The following is a 19207-nucleotide window of genomic DNA, read 5'->3' as shown; positions in this document are numbered from 1 at the left end:
TTTTTTCACCAAGCTGCTTGGCAATTTCCCCGTAGCCCTTTCCAGCCTTGTGGAGGTGTACAATTTTGTCTCTAGTGTCTTTGGACAGCTCTTTGGTCTTGGCCATGTTAGTAGTTGGATTCTTACTGATTGTATGGGGTGGACAGGTGTCTTTATGCAGCTAACGACCTCAAACAGGTGCATCTAATTTAGGATAATAAATGGAGTGGAGGTGGACATTTTGAAGGCAGACTAACAGGTCTTTGAGAGTCAGAATTCTAGCTGATAGACAGGTGTTCAAATACTTATTTGCAGCTGTATCATACAAATAAATAGTTAAAAAAATCATACATTGTGATTTCTGGATTTTTTTCTCTCACAGTGGAAATGCGATGACAATTTCAGACCCCTACATGATTTCTAAGTGGGAGAACTTGCAAAATAGCAGGGTGTTCAAATACTTATTTTCCTCACTGTATATATATATATGTTACACCAGAGAACATGCCCAAAGTCACAGCTATGGGGTTTCACTCAGTGAAACTCTTGAAAGTGATGGCTTTTAAATCAGTCGCTCTCCCCTTACCCACTCACTGCGCTTAAACACAGCATGCATCTGTCTACTTTTCACTGCAACTCTGCATTGCGATGTAATGTTAAATATTTATAACTTTAGAAAGTAACAGTGGCAGTAAAACCTTTTCTCATACTGTGATAGTTAAACTTTGCAATCAATCCACAGTTCACCTGCGGAGGGAGGTAGGGGGTATTTTCATGCCAAAAAAATATGTTCCAAACCCCCCCCCCGTTTTTTTTACAAATCGCACCCTGTTATAGCCTCATAAACCGATAACATGGACAAAAAGAGGATCCATATGAGCTTTTGTAAGTACAGCACGGGTGGCTCAGCCTGACAGAGAGGAAGGGGGAGAGAGCGAGAGGGAAAGAGGTGCGTGAGTAAACACTCCCACACTATTAATAATAATGTTTTTAATTTTATATTAAATTTGCAAAGGAAAGTTTTCAATTCAGGTTTATATTTCATGAAAAATTCAACAAAAAAATAATTATTGTAGTTATTACACTACTACACCACCATTACATTTTTCCTGTCGCGCACCCCCTAGAGGCAGCTCACGCACCCCCAGGAGTGGGCGCACCACACTTTGGGAATCGCTGATCTAAACAACACCTTGACCGATCTAAACAACAACAACTTGATCTAAACAACAACATGTATTTGTAATTGATGTAAAAAGATTTCCACACTAAACAGAAGGAAAGTGAAAGATGCCTGCTGAAAAAACAATAACAAAGATGAAGAGAACATCAAAACACCAGCATTTTGCAAACTACCAGGGTCTGACTAGAAGGAGAAGGTACCAAAGAGAAAACTTATCCAAACAAAACATAAGCAAACACTAAAATAAATATATTCCAATAAATTATTTATAAGAATATAATAAACAAAGAAGGGCAATACTTATATACTGTATATGGCAATACTTCTTATCGTTTTATTGCCCTATTCACAATGTGTGATGAATACACTTTTCAGACCCCATCAACAAGAAAAAAAGTCAAATCTGGCCAGATTTAACAGTATGTTAAAGATTCATGCCTTATTTATTAATGACATGTTGCTGTAGCTAATAGTTGTGGTAATATCAACATGAAAAGAGCAGTTTATCTAGATGAACAAACTCCACTTAGTCTCAACATGCCTTGTGTCTGCACACTGTTCTACGGAATCAACTGTCAAAGACATACCTATTCGTCTGCAAAAACATATTGTTGTCGTATCAGTTTTGCAACAATCTAAGCAGAAAATGCCTATCATTGTTTATCATGATCATATTTGCCCAAATACCACTCTCAGCCTGGATAGCAGTATTATTATTGCAAATTCAACAGTTAAAGATCTGGGTGTCACCTTTGACTCACATTTGAAGAGCACATCGACAACATCACTAAAGCACCTTTCTTTCACCTCAGTCATATTGCCCAAGTTTGCCCATTTTAATGTTTACTCATCTCATATAGTTTGGACTATTGTAACATGCTCTTCTTAGATCTTCTACTTAGTAGCTTTAAAAATCTCCAACTAGTCCAAAATACAGCCACTAAAATTCTTACTGGGACCAGAAATGCTTGAACACATTACACCAATTCTGTCCTTATGCCACTAGCTTACTGTTTCATCAAGGTCAGGCTACAAACTGCTACTTATTACCAACAAAACTCTACATGGATTAGCGTCTCCCTATTTGGCATAACTCCTTATATTACCCCACATACACTCACATCACAGGATACAGGCTACTCATTATTCCAAACATTATTAAGCAATCTATTTTCTTAGAATTGTCTTACATGGAACACTACTGTGGAATATTTTGTCTCGCCTAATCAGAGACTTATTTTCCCACTCCTTTAACTTAGTTGTATAACTGCTACCTTTTCTGTGTGTGTGTGTGTGTGTGGGGGGGGGGGGGTTCTTATTTACAACTTTCTGTGGATAAGCAATAAAAATGTCTAATCTAAAACACCCATTCAGCATAACTAGCACTAAAATCACATATGTTCTTCTGGACTCTTCTGGTTTTAAAATTAAAACATGGAAACCAAACCTAGACACCAAAATAAATAGATATGTAATATGACAAACAAACAACCTTCAACACCTAAAGAATGTTATCACAGTAGGCAAAAACATCTATTACACCATGTCTCACTTTATCAAATGGTTAGTGTGAAACATTTATGAACTAGGGGGCCTGCATTTCATATGAGTCTCCATTTACATATTAAAAGAGATGGAATAAGGAATATTCAATATTACTGTAGAAATCTCCTTAATACTGTAATGTGTGTGTGTTTGTGTAGGAGAGATCCTGCTACACTGATACTTATCTTATACGCAGTGACATGAAAAAATGACAAGTTAGATAATGTCTCCAAGTCAAATGGTAGAGCATCTATTTAATTCCTGTGAAATTACATCAACCTTGAAGGCAGGACTCCGCAAACTGTCTTATAATACATTTTAATTACAGCTTTCATTTCATTCTACCTATACATGAAACATTAATGATATTCACCCGTTAATTGATTTTAATAAGAGATGGTGGCACAATACTGTAGGGGCTGATTATTAAGCACTTTCAATTAAAAATTTCAGGGTCATGTGGAGCAAAGATGATCAAAATTTATATAATTAACCTTGTTTTTAACAGTGAAATAGTGTTTGGTGGTGTGCCAAACTGATGCTGAGCTGTCTACCAATCACTTAAATGTATTATACACAGTCCTGTGGCCAGAGGAAACTTCTTGGACGGGCATCAGAATCTTTTTTAGTGTTGATTAATAATTCAGTTGTCATTGTTAATTGAAATGCTCGCTTGCGCTTCAGCTCATAAACTTTACCCGTCGCCATTTTTTTTGCGAGTGTGCAATAAGTACTGCGCAACTCTCGGAGATAAGAAGGAAGCGAGATTGCTCATTCCTTAGCTACTTCCATCATCAGTGCTGCAAAAAATGATGTGTTTATGTCTAATTTTACTGGGATTGGGCATCATTTAAAAATTTATACCAGTACCAAAACCAGTACCCTTAAAGTGATACCGATACCAATAGAGTACTTCATTCAATAATTTGCATAAAATGCCACCTGTTGAAGCCATAGTAGTTGATTGATAGCCTATTATTATTTTTATTGTTGTTATGGACAAGCAAGGTTATCTATCTATTTTTTTGTTTGTTTGTTTCAAATAACTGTTACATAAAAAGGAAACTGTATCAAGTCCTCCTCATCCTAATTAGTTCATCCTCATGGGTAGTATTATAAGGGGAAAGACTACAGCTTGCGAATGTTTTTATACTTGAATGAGAGAGGAGGAGTGAAATAGTTTAGTGACCAAATAAGTTGTGGGAAACAATTTTGCTGCATTCAATTAAATTTTTTGATACGCGTCTTGAAAGTTAACAACGGAAAAATATTTTGTTAACTTTCACTCAATAAAATTGTGCTTTTCCTTTATTTGTGAGTCTCAAACCTCCTCCAAAAACAACAGTAACAAGTATAAAACGAGAAAGGACTCTCTTTAAACAAGTCACTAAACTAACCTACAATAGAATCTAAAGAAGGAAACAGAGGAAAAGAGAGGCTGCATCCAGCTGATCAAACCAACTACAACGATTCTACTCGAAACTGATCTGTTTCAGTCGATACCACAAAGGTATCTAGTAGTGATACCCATCCCTAATATTTACCACTTGCCCAATTGGACAAGTGAGTTATTAGATTTACTTCCCAGCCCTGATCCATCAGGCAGTCGCTATTGTTCTTATTGAACTGAAGAGCCTGTTGCATCATGATTCTTATGCAAGATCCCAATACCCTATACTTTTTTGATGCGATTTTCTGAATTTATGCATGAAATACATTTGTAATTTAACCAATAAAACCACATAAACATACAAACAACTTTCGTAATGCCCTTGCAACATTTTAAATCACATATTGACTGTACTATATGAACTTTTTGTCAATGAAACAATATGACAGGATGAAAACAACATAGTTGAAATGTTGGCTATTTTAGCCATCCGTATATACACTTCACAGACAGCACAGTTGTCCCTCCTGACAAAACCACATTTTCTAAGCGCTGCTTATGGCAACAAAGATTTTTTTGTTTTATCCCATAATTATGAGAAAGGATGTCATAATTATGAGATCAGCACTTCATAATAACGAAATCAGGATGTCGTAATTAAGAGAAAAGATGTCGTAATTATTAGATCAGCATCTCATAATTACAAGATCAGGATGTAGTAATTATGAGGTGCTGATCAACTGAAAAGTGCCACTACTGGCCATTGCTTTGCTCAGCAGAACTACTGCACAGCCGCAGAACATGATATTTCCAATGCAGAAACTATAAGTTAATATTGCTAGTTACAGAAGGTTTATAGATAACATTTTTACTACAATGTTGACAGACTAATATTCATCCTGATCTCCTACTTATGACACCTTTTCTAATAATTATGAGATCCTGAGTTCATAATTACAAAGAATGATGACAAATCTTCTCATAATTAACCCTAACCCTTTTTTCTTTGGTGAATGCTATGTGCGTCTGTACAAAAACTGCATTTGAACTATATTTTGTTCATACTAGAGAGGCTGTCTAATCTGGTCCAAACCTTTCAGCCACAACATATTAATATGTGTACAGACAAATTACTAGCCTACAGGACACTATACAAAATATTATCTGGAAAGCTTGCTGCACACAATAATTAACAGATATCTGTTAATTATTGTGGTAATAGAGGTGGGGTGTAATGAGAGAGAAAAATACCCTAGTACATGATATACCTTACCCACATGGGAATGGGGGGGTGCTGCAGCACTCTCACCACCTCTCCTTTACAACATGTCTGTGTGGAATCTCCTCTAGCTGAACCTTACATGCATGGCACATCAATCGAGAGCGGTCAAAAAAAACTTAATATTCAAGATCGTTTTTCACACATTGCAGGGGAGGGGGGAGGGGGGCACGATGCACCATGGACAGGCATTTCTCCCCAAAGACTGTGTACATTCTTTAATTATAGTTATTTTTACTTACAGGGAGCTGGAGCTTATCCTAGAATTCAGTTGGCAGAGGACAAAGACTCCCTGGGCAGAGAGCCAGTCCATCATTGCAGCTAACTCCAACAGACAGAGTCACTCACTCTCACATACATACCTATTAGCAATTTAGAGCCCTCAATCAAGCTAAATGTATGTCTTTGGACTATGGGCAAACTATCCACAAGTAAACAAGTGAAAGTCCCCAGAAGACTGGTAGTGAGGACATAGACACTTTGCTTCTAGTTTTAAGCTGACAGCTAGCTATTGCAACATCATGGCACTGACTGAAATATACACAATTCTAAAAGAATAGCATACAAAACAATACAGAGTTGAATTGATTAATGACTTATCATACTGTATATATTCTTTGTAGCCAGAGGCATCCTGTAGTACCAGGATTTCACTTATATAATCCAGAGACCAGAGAGGATCTTAAGGTTCATCTGGGATACACAGAGCATTCCTTCTCATCCTTTGTTCCCAAAGACTGGCTCTGTGGCCGTTAATTTATTGGCCACATGTGGCCATTAATTTACTCACCATATTGATCCTTGCCAGCTTGCTCTTATATGTACTGTTCAGGTTACTATAGCATGCAGTGATTTTTTGGTCAACAGAAAACTTTCAAAACTATTAAGTAGTTTGCTCAGTACCTTGAGCAAATAAATTCACTCAAAAAAGCATTGCCCCTGAACAAATTCTAGGCAGCGATAATGTTTGACACACCAACGTGATTGGGAAAACAAAATAGTAATATATAAACATAATTTCTAAGAGACAGGGTTGAATCCTTGGTACTACAAGTTGCCTAAAGTTTCAACTGGTTGACCCTTAACCCTTGTTTATAGCAGAATCAGTTAAGCTCCAGTACACTTTGCTGACACCAAGCCTGGAGACCAGTCACACTGTTCAGGTATGACAATTCTCCAGTCACATCACCTTCAGAGGCCTCTTGTAATGAAACAGCAAAGATCAGTGATTACTAATCATAGTCCTATGTGCATCATTGTGCTTTACATGAGGATAAATGTAGTAGCATGTGTAATGCAATTAAGCTAATGAAAATAATAATTTTGGCAACTATTGGCGATAACTTATTTAACAAAGCAGTACAGGCATATAAAATACAGAGAATCTCATTCAAACTATCTCTGCATACTGCTGTGCTCTTTCTATCCAAGTTGGCAATTCAAAGTTATATCAAATAAGCAAAGTGGGCCAGAAAGTAACAGAGAATTAACTGTAAAGTTACTGACGTTGATGGGAAGGGAATACTGTAGTAGCAAGAGTGATTTATCCAAAATGTTTTAAGAAAACCCAACGTTTGGCAACTGGTAGTGGATTTCATTCCCTCTTTACAGAGCTTTGGCAAGCAAGGTAAAGCAAGTCATTAAAGTGATAATCCACCAAAACTCTTTTTTAGTGTCCCAACACTCTCTGGCTCTGGTCAGTCACTATTTGGTTAATTATAAACCACGGTAAAATTCGTTAAGTTAGTATTAAGCAGTGACAGCAATTTTTCAGCCTAGAGAATAGAGGGTGAGTTAACGTTTAGCTCAATGCATGATGTGGAGAGGTTGGAATGGGGGAACATGTCACGGTTTGTCTATCTGACTTGCTAATAGCTTGTAAACTGAAGCTCTCAGTGTTACCTACTCTTGAAAAAACACTACATGTTGTTTTGCTGCTATTTGCATTGTGTGCCTGCAGACTCTATTCACCCATTGCACATGATAAAATGTTATGTAGTTTAGTCTCCAAACCAACATATTTTGTTCATTTAAAATCTGGCATCAAATCGGTTGTAAAAGTGTTCCAACAGGAGAAACGCTACAGACTGCTATACAAGACTCCTCTGTATTTATGTCCATTGTGCATCGGGTCAATGCATATTCATAACTTTTAACAACCTTAATGTTAATGCTCATTTGATATGGTTTTCATATGTTTATGTATGGTATTGGTTGTTAATATCTGAATGTTTATGCAAACAAAAGTGCTATTAATTTCATTTGTGGTTTTCAATATAAAACTTGGTGAAATGGTTTCAGTATATCAGTATTTCTTGAACATTTTTCAACACATTTTACCGCCATAATGCTGAACTGTGGTCACTCATGATATGAAATTTTCATACCAATTCCTCTCTACTAGGCTACATGACTTCTTATTAATCCAGGCCTGCAACATAATCTTCTTCCATTTTTTAAACGCTCAGTTGTCTCCAAACCCATATTTTCATCAAAATCTGTCAAATACTGCACACTGTACCTGTGCGTAGCTTTTTTTTTTTTTTTTTAACACAGGCCCTTGGGACAAAAATAAGCAAATGTAGGTGCATGCTACAAACAAATAGCTGACTGCAGCTGCCTGTTGTGTATTTGGCGATATTGGGCTGTATAATTAAAAATTGACTTGAATATGAACTTTTGGGAAATTAGCATAGAAATGGATAGTGGATAAGTTGATTGTGCAGCGGTATTTTAACACTTTTTCTACGTACGTTTTTCCACTATGAAAATGTAACCACTGGAATCCATGCAACTGGTGTATAATTCAAGCTGATCACAGCTCTGTTCTTTATGACAAAGGAACCCTCTACTTTTAACACCGATCTACAGGGGGTTAGTGTTTGATACTAAAAGAATACAATTTGGGTGGAGTAGCACTTTACGGAAGCTGAAATAAGCTTGATGATAATTCTGACATGACATAACAGCCTTTAGTGTATTTCATGCTTAGGTTGGTGACCAGGTGGTGACAGCACATGAGAACTCTGTTACTCCCAAACGTCATGATAAAGATGAAGATGTGCTGTGAACCTAATTTTATAGACCACACTATGTTCATTTCACGCCTCTCTCCATTCTTTAACAGATAATTTAACCTGTTGTTGAGTAATGTGACTTTCTCTTTTGTCAGAAAACTGTTTATTCAATGATTCATACCAAGGGACAATTAGCAAAGCAGAAATACCCACTCCTATTTTCTCATCTTGGATAATGCAGTAAGTCAGCTGACAGGTTCAAAGGGGGTGACAACTGTATATTGCACATCTGAGTATGAAACAAATCCACTTTGTTTCAGAGTTCATGGTTAGAAGACAACAAGCAATACTGACCTATTGATCACAGCTTGAGAGTAACCTAAGCTTTATGTGCAGCTAAAAACAGCTGCTAAAGGGTTTGACTTGAAAACACATGAAAACAAGTTGGTTGCCGTCGTTTTTCACACCTTAGGAACAATAATTTGATCCAATTATCTAATAAGGAATGTAGTATAACTAGGTTGTCATACACACTCTCCTATTTGTAATCAAGTAAGTCTATTGTTGCTGACTATTTTATGGGCGATTTCAAGTGAAAGAGGGAACTTAATATCACACTATTATTCACACTGTTCTTGTTTTCTTTATATGTAAAGTTGTATCAAGTCACAGTGTTTTGGGCAATTGCTCATAATTTGTTTGGAAAGGCTCCAGATCCCCATGACCCTAAACAGGAATAATTCAGTGAATTAATAAATGAAAGTCATTCTGATGAGAACAAAAACACTGGCACAGAGTGAGGTATGTAGGTAGCTGAGGGTTCTGGGGAACTGTAATGGCAATTTAATGTTTTTACTTCTGAGGTTGTTTTGGTAAGTTTTACTTTTCTGATGGATGACACCCTTTTCAAAAATCTAATGACATGCCTGATGTCACATCTCTAACATCCAAGGTAGGTTTTCTATGTAGGTTGTCATTCTGGGAAAGCAGCAGTAATATCTGATCAATTTTATCGTCAAATCTTCCATCTTGGCACTTCAACAAGAACTGCAGCTAAATAGCAAGATAAAAAAATAACAGAAAAAGACACTTTTTCATGATAGATGTTCAGACCAGGATCCTCTGCGCACAATTTTCCCAAGATGCTCATTGGAGATGGAGAAAAACATTATTATTAAACATTATTATTTCATTACTCCACAAATTAGACCCCATGAGAAACAAAGATCCTTCAGGATCTTCAGACCCTCTCTACACTTCAAAAATAACCTGATCTTATAAGAAGAAAAAATCCTGTAGTCATGGCATCTTACAGACAGGACTGTCATATGCATGACAGCTTTCTCCACCCTCTTCCCTGGCTAGTATTATTCATGCACATTTTGTAATGTAATTTACGTGAAGAGGCAGATATAATAGCAATTACTGTGTCATCTGGTCTCAAGATTGCTGCATTTTATGTGGTCCATTTGCATGTACATAAATTGGATGGAGGTTGTAATACTTTTTGCAAACAAGTGAAGAATCAAATAAACTCTGTTAAATAAATCTGTCATTCAAAAGTTTGGGACCTGTATGTGACTGAGAAATGTTTGGATAAAGTGCACTCTCTACTTTGAAACAAAACATGCACAAAAGGTAAATGTGACATTAATGTGCTGCATTCAATAAGTCAACAGAATGAAGTAAAATGGAGAAATGACTAAAACAAGATCAGTGTCTGGTGCAAATAAATGTGCAATCTCTTGTATAGACAATAAGACTACAGGGTGTAATTCTTGAGCACATTTCTTGTGAAAACACTACTGCAAAGTGTGAGGGGGCAATGTGTCAGAGCCTGCAGTCATTGCAGTACTTCTCTCATGTCTGAACATGCCAAGGGCTATAATTTGTCCTGCTCCACAAAGTGGATTTCTCTTGTGCCAGAACAGGTCGTAATTAATCTCTAGTGTGCTAACAAGGAGAGGCCAACTACTGCAACCAGGCTCTGTTCTAGTACTCCTGCTGATGGTCAAAGCAAAAAGTATTAGCTGGCTCTATTGTAGCTTCATATCATGTCATATTGCTCCAATGGAGGGAATTGGCTTCATTTGTTAACCCTGGTCATAGCATGAACTCATATCCCCAACCACCTTGTGCTGCCAATCATTGCTCCTCACTCTCCTCTCACTTTGCTGTAGCTATAATAATCATAATAATCATACAGTGAAGGATAACCCCCCCACACACACACACACAACAGCAGGAAATAGCAGATGTCCCTTGTCTCTGTTCACCTACATGACTCTTACATCAACATACCGGTAAGTGCCATTTGAACTAAATTGTGCACCAGCAGGATATGAAGGACATGAAGTACTTTAATCACAGCAGGTAACGTTATGCATCTTCCCTCATTGACATGATCCCCACTGGTCTGCTTGATTTATGAGCACACAGTGAAGTTGGGACTTTGTTTAACTTGAAAACTTGAGAGCTGGCTTTGTATTACTGTAGTATCCCCTCCTCCCTCAACCCACCTAGTCTGTGTGCATGTGCGACTTTTAAATGTTTTCTGCTGTTGACGCGCACATATCCCGGGGCATTCACTCATATTAGTAACGTTACTACAAATAATTCAATGTTAAAAGAACATTGTTTTTTCCTACACGTCAATATTACATTCAGTTATTGTTGCCACTGAACAGCATTCCGGATTTGGGATTAGGCAATGATGTCCAGTCATAGAGCAAAAGGGGGGGGGGGGCGTTTACTTACCAAATTCAGCACCGTTTCAACAATATCCCGGTTGCTAACCTCCCCAACCTGGATCAGTCCGATGACAACAGCAAATTTCATGTTGATATTCCGGATGGGAACCGATGGATTCATAATCCCAGCCGGGAGGACCACTGGACCTGAGCCGGACATCATTATTGTCTCATCGACGCCGGCGGAGACTGCAGCCGCGTGTTGCCTGTGACCTGGAGGAGGTTGTCGGTCCGAGAGCGACACGGAGCCCGGCATTTTCACCGGTCTCTCGCTTGTCATTTCCACCCAAACCGGGTGGCGTCAGACGCTAGTTATACGCTTTCCCCTTGTAATAAACTGAATCACTGCTCTGGAGCATCAAAAATAAATGAAAGGGGAGAACACTAGTGTGCCGCGAAAAACAAAAACAAAACACAAACAAGATATCACTGTCAGTAAAATCCACTCTTGAGAGTTGATGAGGGAGTCCCATGTGTTGTCGGTGCCGGTCGGTTAACTGGGCTGACTAATCTGCGTTGTGTACATAAAGATGTGTGTATGTGCCGCTCTCTTGAATGCGCGTCTCCGTATCTGTGCTGCTGTCACCGCCATGTTGCCGCCCCCTGCCTGCGGTTCCACTCACCACGCCTGCGCTGGGTGAAGCTGGAGAGCCGGAGATTGACCGCTAGCAGGTCTTGTCCCTGTAGAATCCACCGGGCAGGTGAGAGCAGCGAAGTGCGGAATGCGTCGTGAAGCTTAACAGTCACTTATAAACGACAAAAAGACAGTCAATGGGTTTATACTGCCATACACATCAATTTTATAAAGTTTGTCCGTTGGTCAGCTGAACCAATCCGGTAAGATTATAACAGTGACAGGTACACTAAAACAAAAAATATTACAACACTATTTAGCTAACATTTTTCTACTTGTCAAGAAGCTTTAGCTAGATTCTGAAACAAAGATGGCAGCCGGAAGTTGACAGACTTATGTTTCCTGAATATTGCTTTATATGTTTGCATATAAACATATATATAGATAAAAATATGTTTGCATATTTTATTTTTTCCTAAATGGAAAATCACTCAGATAAAAATTATTTGACATAAAAGTAAGCAATTTGTCATCTGGATGGTCCACTGTTCTAGGATAAGACCGCAACAGGGAAAAGCACTAATGCCATGAGGTCTTTTAGAACAAGTAACGTTAGCCTAGCTAAAGACAAGATGAGATCTGAGTTGTATTGGCCTGTCAGATTTTATTACAGTGGTTATTGGGTTAATTACACTTATAAAGGTTTTATAGTAAATTGTATTATATTGCTTTTATTATTATGTTGCCTTAAGGTTATTTAAGCAACTCAGGCAATATTTTTGCAGCATGCATGAAACACACCTGAACATTGTGACTGCACACATGCAAACATCTGACTTGTATTATTGTTATGATTATACTATTTCCTCTTCTCTTCAGAAGAGTGTGTTACTTTCATTACAGTTTAAGCTGTAGGTGTGTACAGTTCATTGATCAGTTTGTGGGTCACAGCTGTGACCCTGCATAGTCTTCTATGCAGAGCAATATAACAAATCCTTTTACACTGAGATGAATTCCCTTGGCCAACTACATATCAGATTTTCTCCCAGTGCTCCTGATGAGTTAGTATTAGGGTCCGTTTGTTTACACATTGAACTGGTTGTTAGAAACAGAATTTTAAGCATTTATCAACATTAGTGGAATTTATAAATCGCCTGGTTTATTATTTAAAGTTCCTCTCCACTAAAAAATATGTTTTCTTCTTGTTTCTTCTTGTTGGATGTTTGAGCTTCACTGCAAAGAATGATGTATGTCTAGAGTCTGACACTAGAAGGCTGATTTCAGATTCATCTGCTGAAATAGTTTGTCCTCAATGAAAGTGATTTTAAGGAGTGGGCCCATGAGCTTGATTTTTGATTTCACAAATAATTTGGAAGCCAATACTGGTCCAATTTGCAATGTAAACAAGTGTGATGTAGAAACTTAAGTCATCAGAGAACATACACTGAGAATGGACTTTACAGTGAAGCATCCAGCAGTAAAACTTTAGAAATGAACACAATTTGAATATTCATAGATTCTGGAATTTTAATGAGCTAGAATAAGTTGATGCACTTTTAAGGATTTTAACATGGAAATTATTCCTTTTTTTGCGTAAAAAACATTAGACACACATGTTTCTGGAGGGGATCTATTTAAATTTTTTCAATCGAGGTTTGCATCCATTACTGTTGACCATGCATTTATCATATATACAGATTTGTATTATAGTAATCTCCAGGGCAGAAAAATGTTTCTTTTGTTTGTTTCCTTTTTAATGAACAAAATGCCAAAGCATTAGTTGCATGTAGATGCATTACATCTAGTATTGTCTTTTGTCTTAAAGGTTTTATGAGACAATCAAGAAGAGTGACTTTTCCAACAAAGATATACAGTAAGTACTAACATAACCAAAAAAGGTTAAATAAAAGACACTGACAGCTTGGCAACAATCCTGTCCACCGCCCTGACTGACAGCCAGAAGCTGAGCTTGCATTTCATGACCTCATTAAGATGATCAGTGTCAGAATGGCTTCAAAAGAGGTAGAAATAATGTCAGGCTTAATATAGCGCTATCATGTATACTATTGTGCAGTTTTAAAGCTTGATCAGATTTGTGGTAATGAAATGGAGCAAATGGAGCAATTGGAAATAAAAAACAAATTTAGTCTGCTCACCTATGAGTAAATTAATTGTGTGATGTCTTTATATAGCATATATACAGAACTGAATCAGAAGAGCAGATCCAGACCGTTTATGTAATGATCATTTCAGTAACGTCTGCCGCAGCAGCATCACAAGGATTCTGCAATGTTTGTGGTGAATGATCCTTTTACATAATTTCAACATGGCTGAGCTGCCACAACCTCTAACTTCATCTCAACAAGGTTTTAAACAAGATGGTGATTATTTTTTAAGCCATCAACTAAAATGTATCTTAATACTACAAATGGGTATAGAGTTAAGTGTGGCATTCCTTAAAACTGAAACAATTACTGTAGTTACTCATGAACACTTCTCGATAAGATATCTAAGCAGTCAATATCTAGCTTCTCATCCTTACTACCTGTTAAAAAATAACTGAAAATACCACAGTACATATGAATATTCTGCTGATCAGAAAGGTCCATCTAGTGGACAAAAATAAACCAACCGGGTATTCAGTCAAATTTATAGACAAAGTAAAATGATAGACAAAATAAATAACAGTCTTTATTTGCTTTTCATTTTGAATCATTGTTTTGTTTGTATTAAAATTTAGTTGACCTCAAAAAAGGGCTCCATATAAATCCATCCTCTCATTTGGACAGCCTGTAATCACATGTTTCCTTTAAATGGCCAGTAGAGGTCCCTCTCATCCTAGATCAGGGAGAACTATATTTAGTGTCAGTAAAAGTCAGTGGATATGAGTAGTAGGCTATATGTGATTGTGGAATGTAAACATTTTCACAGAAGTTTATTTAACACTAATTGTCCATAACAGGTATTTAGACTCCTTTACAAGTCAGTAAATGTCCATTACTGAATAATTCCTTACATTTTCTTGTTTTGTTATTTTTGATGTGTCAGGAAGATCAGAATCAGAATTATTGCCAGGTACATTTTTACATACAATGAATTTGCCTTGGTATAAATTGGTGCTTACAGTACACATGAACATAAATAGAAATATAAATATACAAAAATTAAGGAGATTAAAAAAGTGTACAAAAATTACAATAATACTATAATACAATGTTGAGAAGTATGTGCAAAAATTCACAACATGAGCATAAAGCTGAGTTGTAAAGTGTTGGGTCAGGAGTGTGTATGAGTGTGCGTTTGGGGAGGGAGGCATGAGACCCGGGCCCGGGCCTTGTTGAGGAAGCTCACTGCAATCGGAAAGAAGCTGTTTCTGTGGCGAAAGGTTTTGGTCTTGATGGACCGCAGCCTCCTGCCAGAGAGGAGTGTCTGAAACAGTTTGTGTCCAGGGTGGGATGGGTCAGCCACAATCTTTCCTGCATGCCTCAGTCCTGGAGGCGTACAGGTCCTCAAGAGATGGAAGATGACAACCAATCACCTTCTCTGCATACCGAATGATACGCTGCAGCCTGCCCTTGTCCCTGGTGGTGGCAGCAGCATACCAGATGGTGATAGAGGAGGTGAGGATAGACTTGATGATGGCGGTGTAGAGGTGCACCATCATTGTCTTTGGCAGGCTGAACTTCTTCAGCTGCTGCAGGAAGTACATCCTCTGATGGGCTTTTTTGGTGAGGGAGGTGATGTTTAGCTCCCACTTGAGGTCCTGGGAGATGATGGTGCCGAAGAAGCGGAAGGAGTCCTTGGTGTCGACTGCGGAGTCACCCATGATGGTAGGGGAGGGTGAGTCTGGGCTTTTTCTGAAATCTACAATCATCTCCACTGTCTTCAGAGCGTTGAGCTCCAGACTGTTCTGGCTGCACCAGGACACCAGATGGTCAATGGCCTGTAGGCAGACTCATCCCCACCAGAGATGAGCCCAATGAGGTTGGTGTCATGCGCAAACTTCTGGAGCTTGATGGACTGGTGACTGGAGGTTCAGCTGTTGGTGTAGAGGAAAAGAGCAGAGGGGAAAGAACGCAGCCCTGAGGGGATCCGGTGCTGAGGGTCCTGGTGTCAGAAACATGTTTTCCTAGCTTAAAATGCTGCTTCCTGTCAGACAGGAAGTCAGTGATCCACCTGCAGGTGGAGTCAGGCACGCTCAGCTGAGAGAGCTTGTCCTGCAGTGGGGCCTGAATGATGGTGTTGAAAGCAGAGTGGAAATCCACAAAAAGGATCCTGGCGTACGTTCCTGGGGAGTCCAGGTGCTGGAGGATGATGTAAAGGGCCATGTTAACTGCGTCTTCTACAGACCTCTTGGGTCTGTAGGCAAACTGCAGGGGGTCCAGGAGTGGGTCTGTGATGGATTTTAGGTGGGACAACGCAAGGCACTCAAAGGACTTCATAACCACAGATGTCAGGGTGACAGATTAAGAATCAGTGTATACAAACGTTTTATAATTTTGATAGTTTTATTAAAAAATGATGTCTCTTGTACTTGGCTGCACAATCCAGTACCCTTGAGCAGGTATGATCAAGTCAAACCTTATGTCATTCTTTTTTACAACCACAGGAGGTCAAAGTTGAATAAAATTACACCCATTCCAAAATGGCAATACTGAAGCAAAGTAAAACCAGCTTACAATTTTGTACCATGTGTATTACAGGAAGGTTGACGCAGTGAAATAATCAATATATAGGATATTACATACATATTACATATGTACTATTTATCCCTTCACATATATAGAATATATACATTTTGTTTGCATGTACAGTATATTCACACACACACACACACACACACACACACATACATAAAGTATATACAGACACTTAAGTCTACATCATAATAATTATAGCTTTAAATCTGAAATGAATAACATATACATGCTTCCCAGAAGCGTTTAAGAGCTTGAATGTCTTAGACATTGTAGATTAAAGCAACAGTAATACAATATTATTAAAGTTAATAGTTATCATGAAATACAAATTTAGCAACATCAATGTAAATAAAATCCTAATATAAGGACATTGGCAGGATGATTAATTTCCCATTGAGTAATTATGCTTAGCACCTATAAGATGTCCTCTTTTGTCATTGTGCAAGTACAGAGGAGCTCAAAATTATTTTCAGAGCATTTCTGCTCTGCAAAGAAAAACAGGATGAACTGTGCTTTAGTTCAGGGGTATTGTCTATGATTTGTGTCTGCCTGTTAGCAATGACTCAAAGGCTCAATCTTGATCTCAAGGCTGAGCAGACACAACTGGCAAAGAGTTTTAGATTTTAGTCTCTGGGCCATCTGTGATTAGTGGCTGAAAAGAGTTGCGGATCCGGGCAGCTTCTGCAGCACAAAGGTGACCAAACGCTTTGTTGTACCAATCTGGAGTCCTTCCCCTGAAATCAAAACAGTACATTTAATATATTATAGTAAACACGCATGTACAAGAAGCTTCAAATAAATATTTTTTAAATGTAATATACTGATGTATTTTATGTGTATAAGCATTTCAATAAGATGCTTGTGGGACTTACTTCAGGTCCACTCTGCAGATGTGAGTTAGTCTGGATTTTCCTGAGCCACAGGGCTCTAGCAGATAGTTGGACTCCAGGACTATAGCTCGTACCCCTCCAACTGGAGGACAATCCTCATGCTCTATAGACACAGAAACCAGGGAGCAGGCACCTTTGGGCAAGTCTGTCCTCCATGACCTTGAATAAACACAAAAAAATAAATTGAGTTTGTATACCTAAAAATAAAAAAAATTATGACTACTTCCAAACAATGGAGGATATGAGGTTTAGTGTTTTATCACCACTCACCTGAGAACTACAAAGTCCCTGCTGGGATGAGGAGGCATTCGATTGAGCACATACTGAAACACTTCTGTCTGCTTGTCCAGTGTCTCACACACTTTCCACTGCAGCAGGTCCACATCCCACAGGTGGCGCTCTCGCAGCACACGGTTCAACACTACAGATGGTGGTGCTTCCACCTCCACAGACACTCGCCAACGTCTCAAAGGGTTCCCATCTCCCACCTGGATGAAACATACAGACAAAACCCATCATGTTAACTTGTAGACCTGAAAGATCCATACTTGTGGTATCAAGCATTGTGTGTTATTTTTGCATATTTGCATAATTGACTTTCATTTATAAGTAGCACTAGGATAATTTGATGTACTATTATACAAGAAATAATAACAATTTAACTAAACAATCAAATGAAGAACACAAACCTTCTTATAGTAGAGCTCTGTGTTGTCTGAGCTACTGCAGGACACCCAGTATTTGGACTTTTCCCGGGACTCTTTAAGCAGATTTTGAAGTCTACCCTCCATAAGAGTTTGGTATGTTCCATCATCATCTTCCAGCTGCTTGCACAGCTCGTCAATTGTTGGCGCATGCAAGTCAGCCTCCACGTATGAATTACGCGACTGAGTAACCATCTCATGAGGGATCTAATGGGTGAATAAAAGCATGAGGTAAGACTCACAGCAAATATACACAGAGAGAGGCCTGTGGATATTACATCCAAGTTTGAAATTCTTGCATCATCTCAACTACAGGTTCTTGTACCTCAAAGAGACGGTTGCACTCTACGATCATATGAGCGAGGCCCTGTGTTGCTGCTAAGTTTTCATTCAGATCTTTCTGGTCTGGTCTGCCAGTGGCGTACTTCCTCTGCATGGCCCTGGGGATTATGGGGAGAGAAAACTTATTAGGCCAGCCCCAGTCTCCACATCAACGTCCCCATGAAACGCAGTATATAAACCCATCCTCCACTCTGCAGGAAACCCCTTTGATCTCTTTAGCAACAATTTCAACATGGTAAATTAGAGAGCTTTGCTTTGTTTGTACACAGCATGATCTCATAAAACATTGAACTTTAAAAAGAGTGCCATATCCTTTTAAAACTGACCCAGAAAGAGAGTAAGCTGCTGCACCCCTGAGGGCTGAGCAAACTCTGTAACCCATTTTATGTCTATCTTTATGGAGTCATAGGTGAAGATAATCACACAGGAGTTAATAGAATGCATTCATATCTCTTTCATTATTTTTTTTATGTACTGTAGCACTAGAAGGAGAGAAACTAATTTACCTTGGAGAGAGATTGTCTTTCTTGAGTATGTTAAGATGAAAGAGGGAAGGGGCCAGGCACACAGCAATGTTCATGGGTGTCATCTGGTTCTCCTCCACAGAAGAAGTGACATCACTGAGGAAACAGAGCAGTGTCTGCAGCACTTCTCGGTTTTCATCTGACATCAACATGATGGCTGCCTGGACAGCTTGCAACCTTTGTTCCTTTGGCACATCTAGCACATTTGAGAGAATTGGTTCTATTATTTTTGCTTTACAGACACAGTGATAGAAGAGAGAAAAGCAATCATGAACTGTCAGTGGTAGTTTACTAGGTTTGAATTGTCATCCTCAGAGTCACATGACTCGG

The 19207-nt window shown here is 38.5% G+C and overlaps 2 protein-coding genes and 1 long non-coding RNA gene across 15 annotated transcripts in view; 1 reads left to right on the top strand and 2 right to left on the bottom strand.

Annotated features, from left to right (window-relative positions):
• nbeab (neurobeachin b) overlaps positions 1-12056 on the bottom strand; it is a 272282-nt gene extending 260226 nt beyond the window's left edge. For 7 of the 9 annotated variants that reach the window (XM_046073190.1, XM_046073191.1, XM_046073197.1 and 4 more), the window contains exon 1: positions 11151-12056. In XM_046073190.1, coding sequence (XP_045929146.1) covers positions 11151-11423 — 273 coding nt within the window. In that variant the 5' untranslated portion in view covers positions 11424-12056. The remainder of the gene's footprint in view (positions 1-11150) is intronic. The other 2 variants (XM_046073195.1, XM_046073196.1) reach the window with 2 other exon arrangements.
• LOC123985583 lies at positions 11770-19200 on the top strand. The gene is made up of 3 exons (XR_006828709.1): positions 11770-11980; positions 13543-13590; positions 18960-19200. It is a non-coding gene; the product is annotated as an uncharacterized LOC123985583 (long non-coding RNA).
• stard13b (StAR-related lipid transfer (START) domain containing 13b) overlaps positions 16207-19207 on the bottom strand; it is a 60146-nt gene continuing 57145 nt past the window's right edge. For all 5 annotated transcript variants that reach the window (XM_046073203.1, XM_046073206.1, XM_046073205.1 and 2 more), the window contains 6 exons: positions 18860-19073; positions 18337-18451; positions 17997-18218; positions 17578-17795; positions 17290-17466; positions 16207-17151 (listed from right to left, as the gene is read on the bottom strand). In XM_046073203.1, the coding sequence (XP_045929159.1) occupies positions 17034-17151; positions 17290-17466; positions 17578-17795; positions 17997-18218; positions 18337-18451; positions 18860-19073 (1064 nt within the window). In that variant the 3' untranslated portion in view covers positions 16207-17033. The remainder of the gene's footprint in view (positions 17152-17289; positions 17467-17577; positions 17796-17996; positions 18219-18336; positions 18452-18859; positions 19074-19207) is intronic.

This window comes from Micropterus dolomieu, linkage group LG17 (genome assembly GCF_021292245.1).
Source record: "Micropterus dolomieu isolate WLL.071019.BEF.003 ecotype Adirondacks linkage group LG17, ASM2129224v1, whole genome shotgun sequence".
NCBI lineage: Eukaryota > Metazoa > Chordata > Actinopteri > Centrarchiformes > Centrarchidae > Micropterus > Micropterus dolomieu.
Note: the sequence above shows the minus strand (reverse complement) of the source record. Positions and strands in the feature narration are given on the sequence as shown.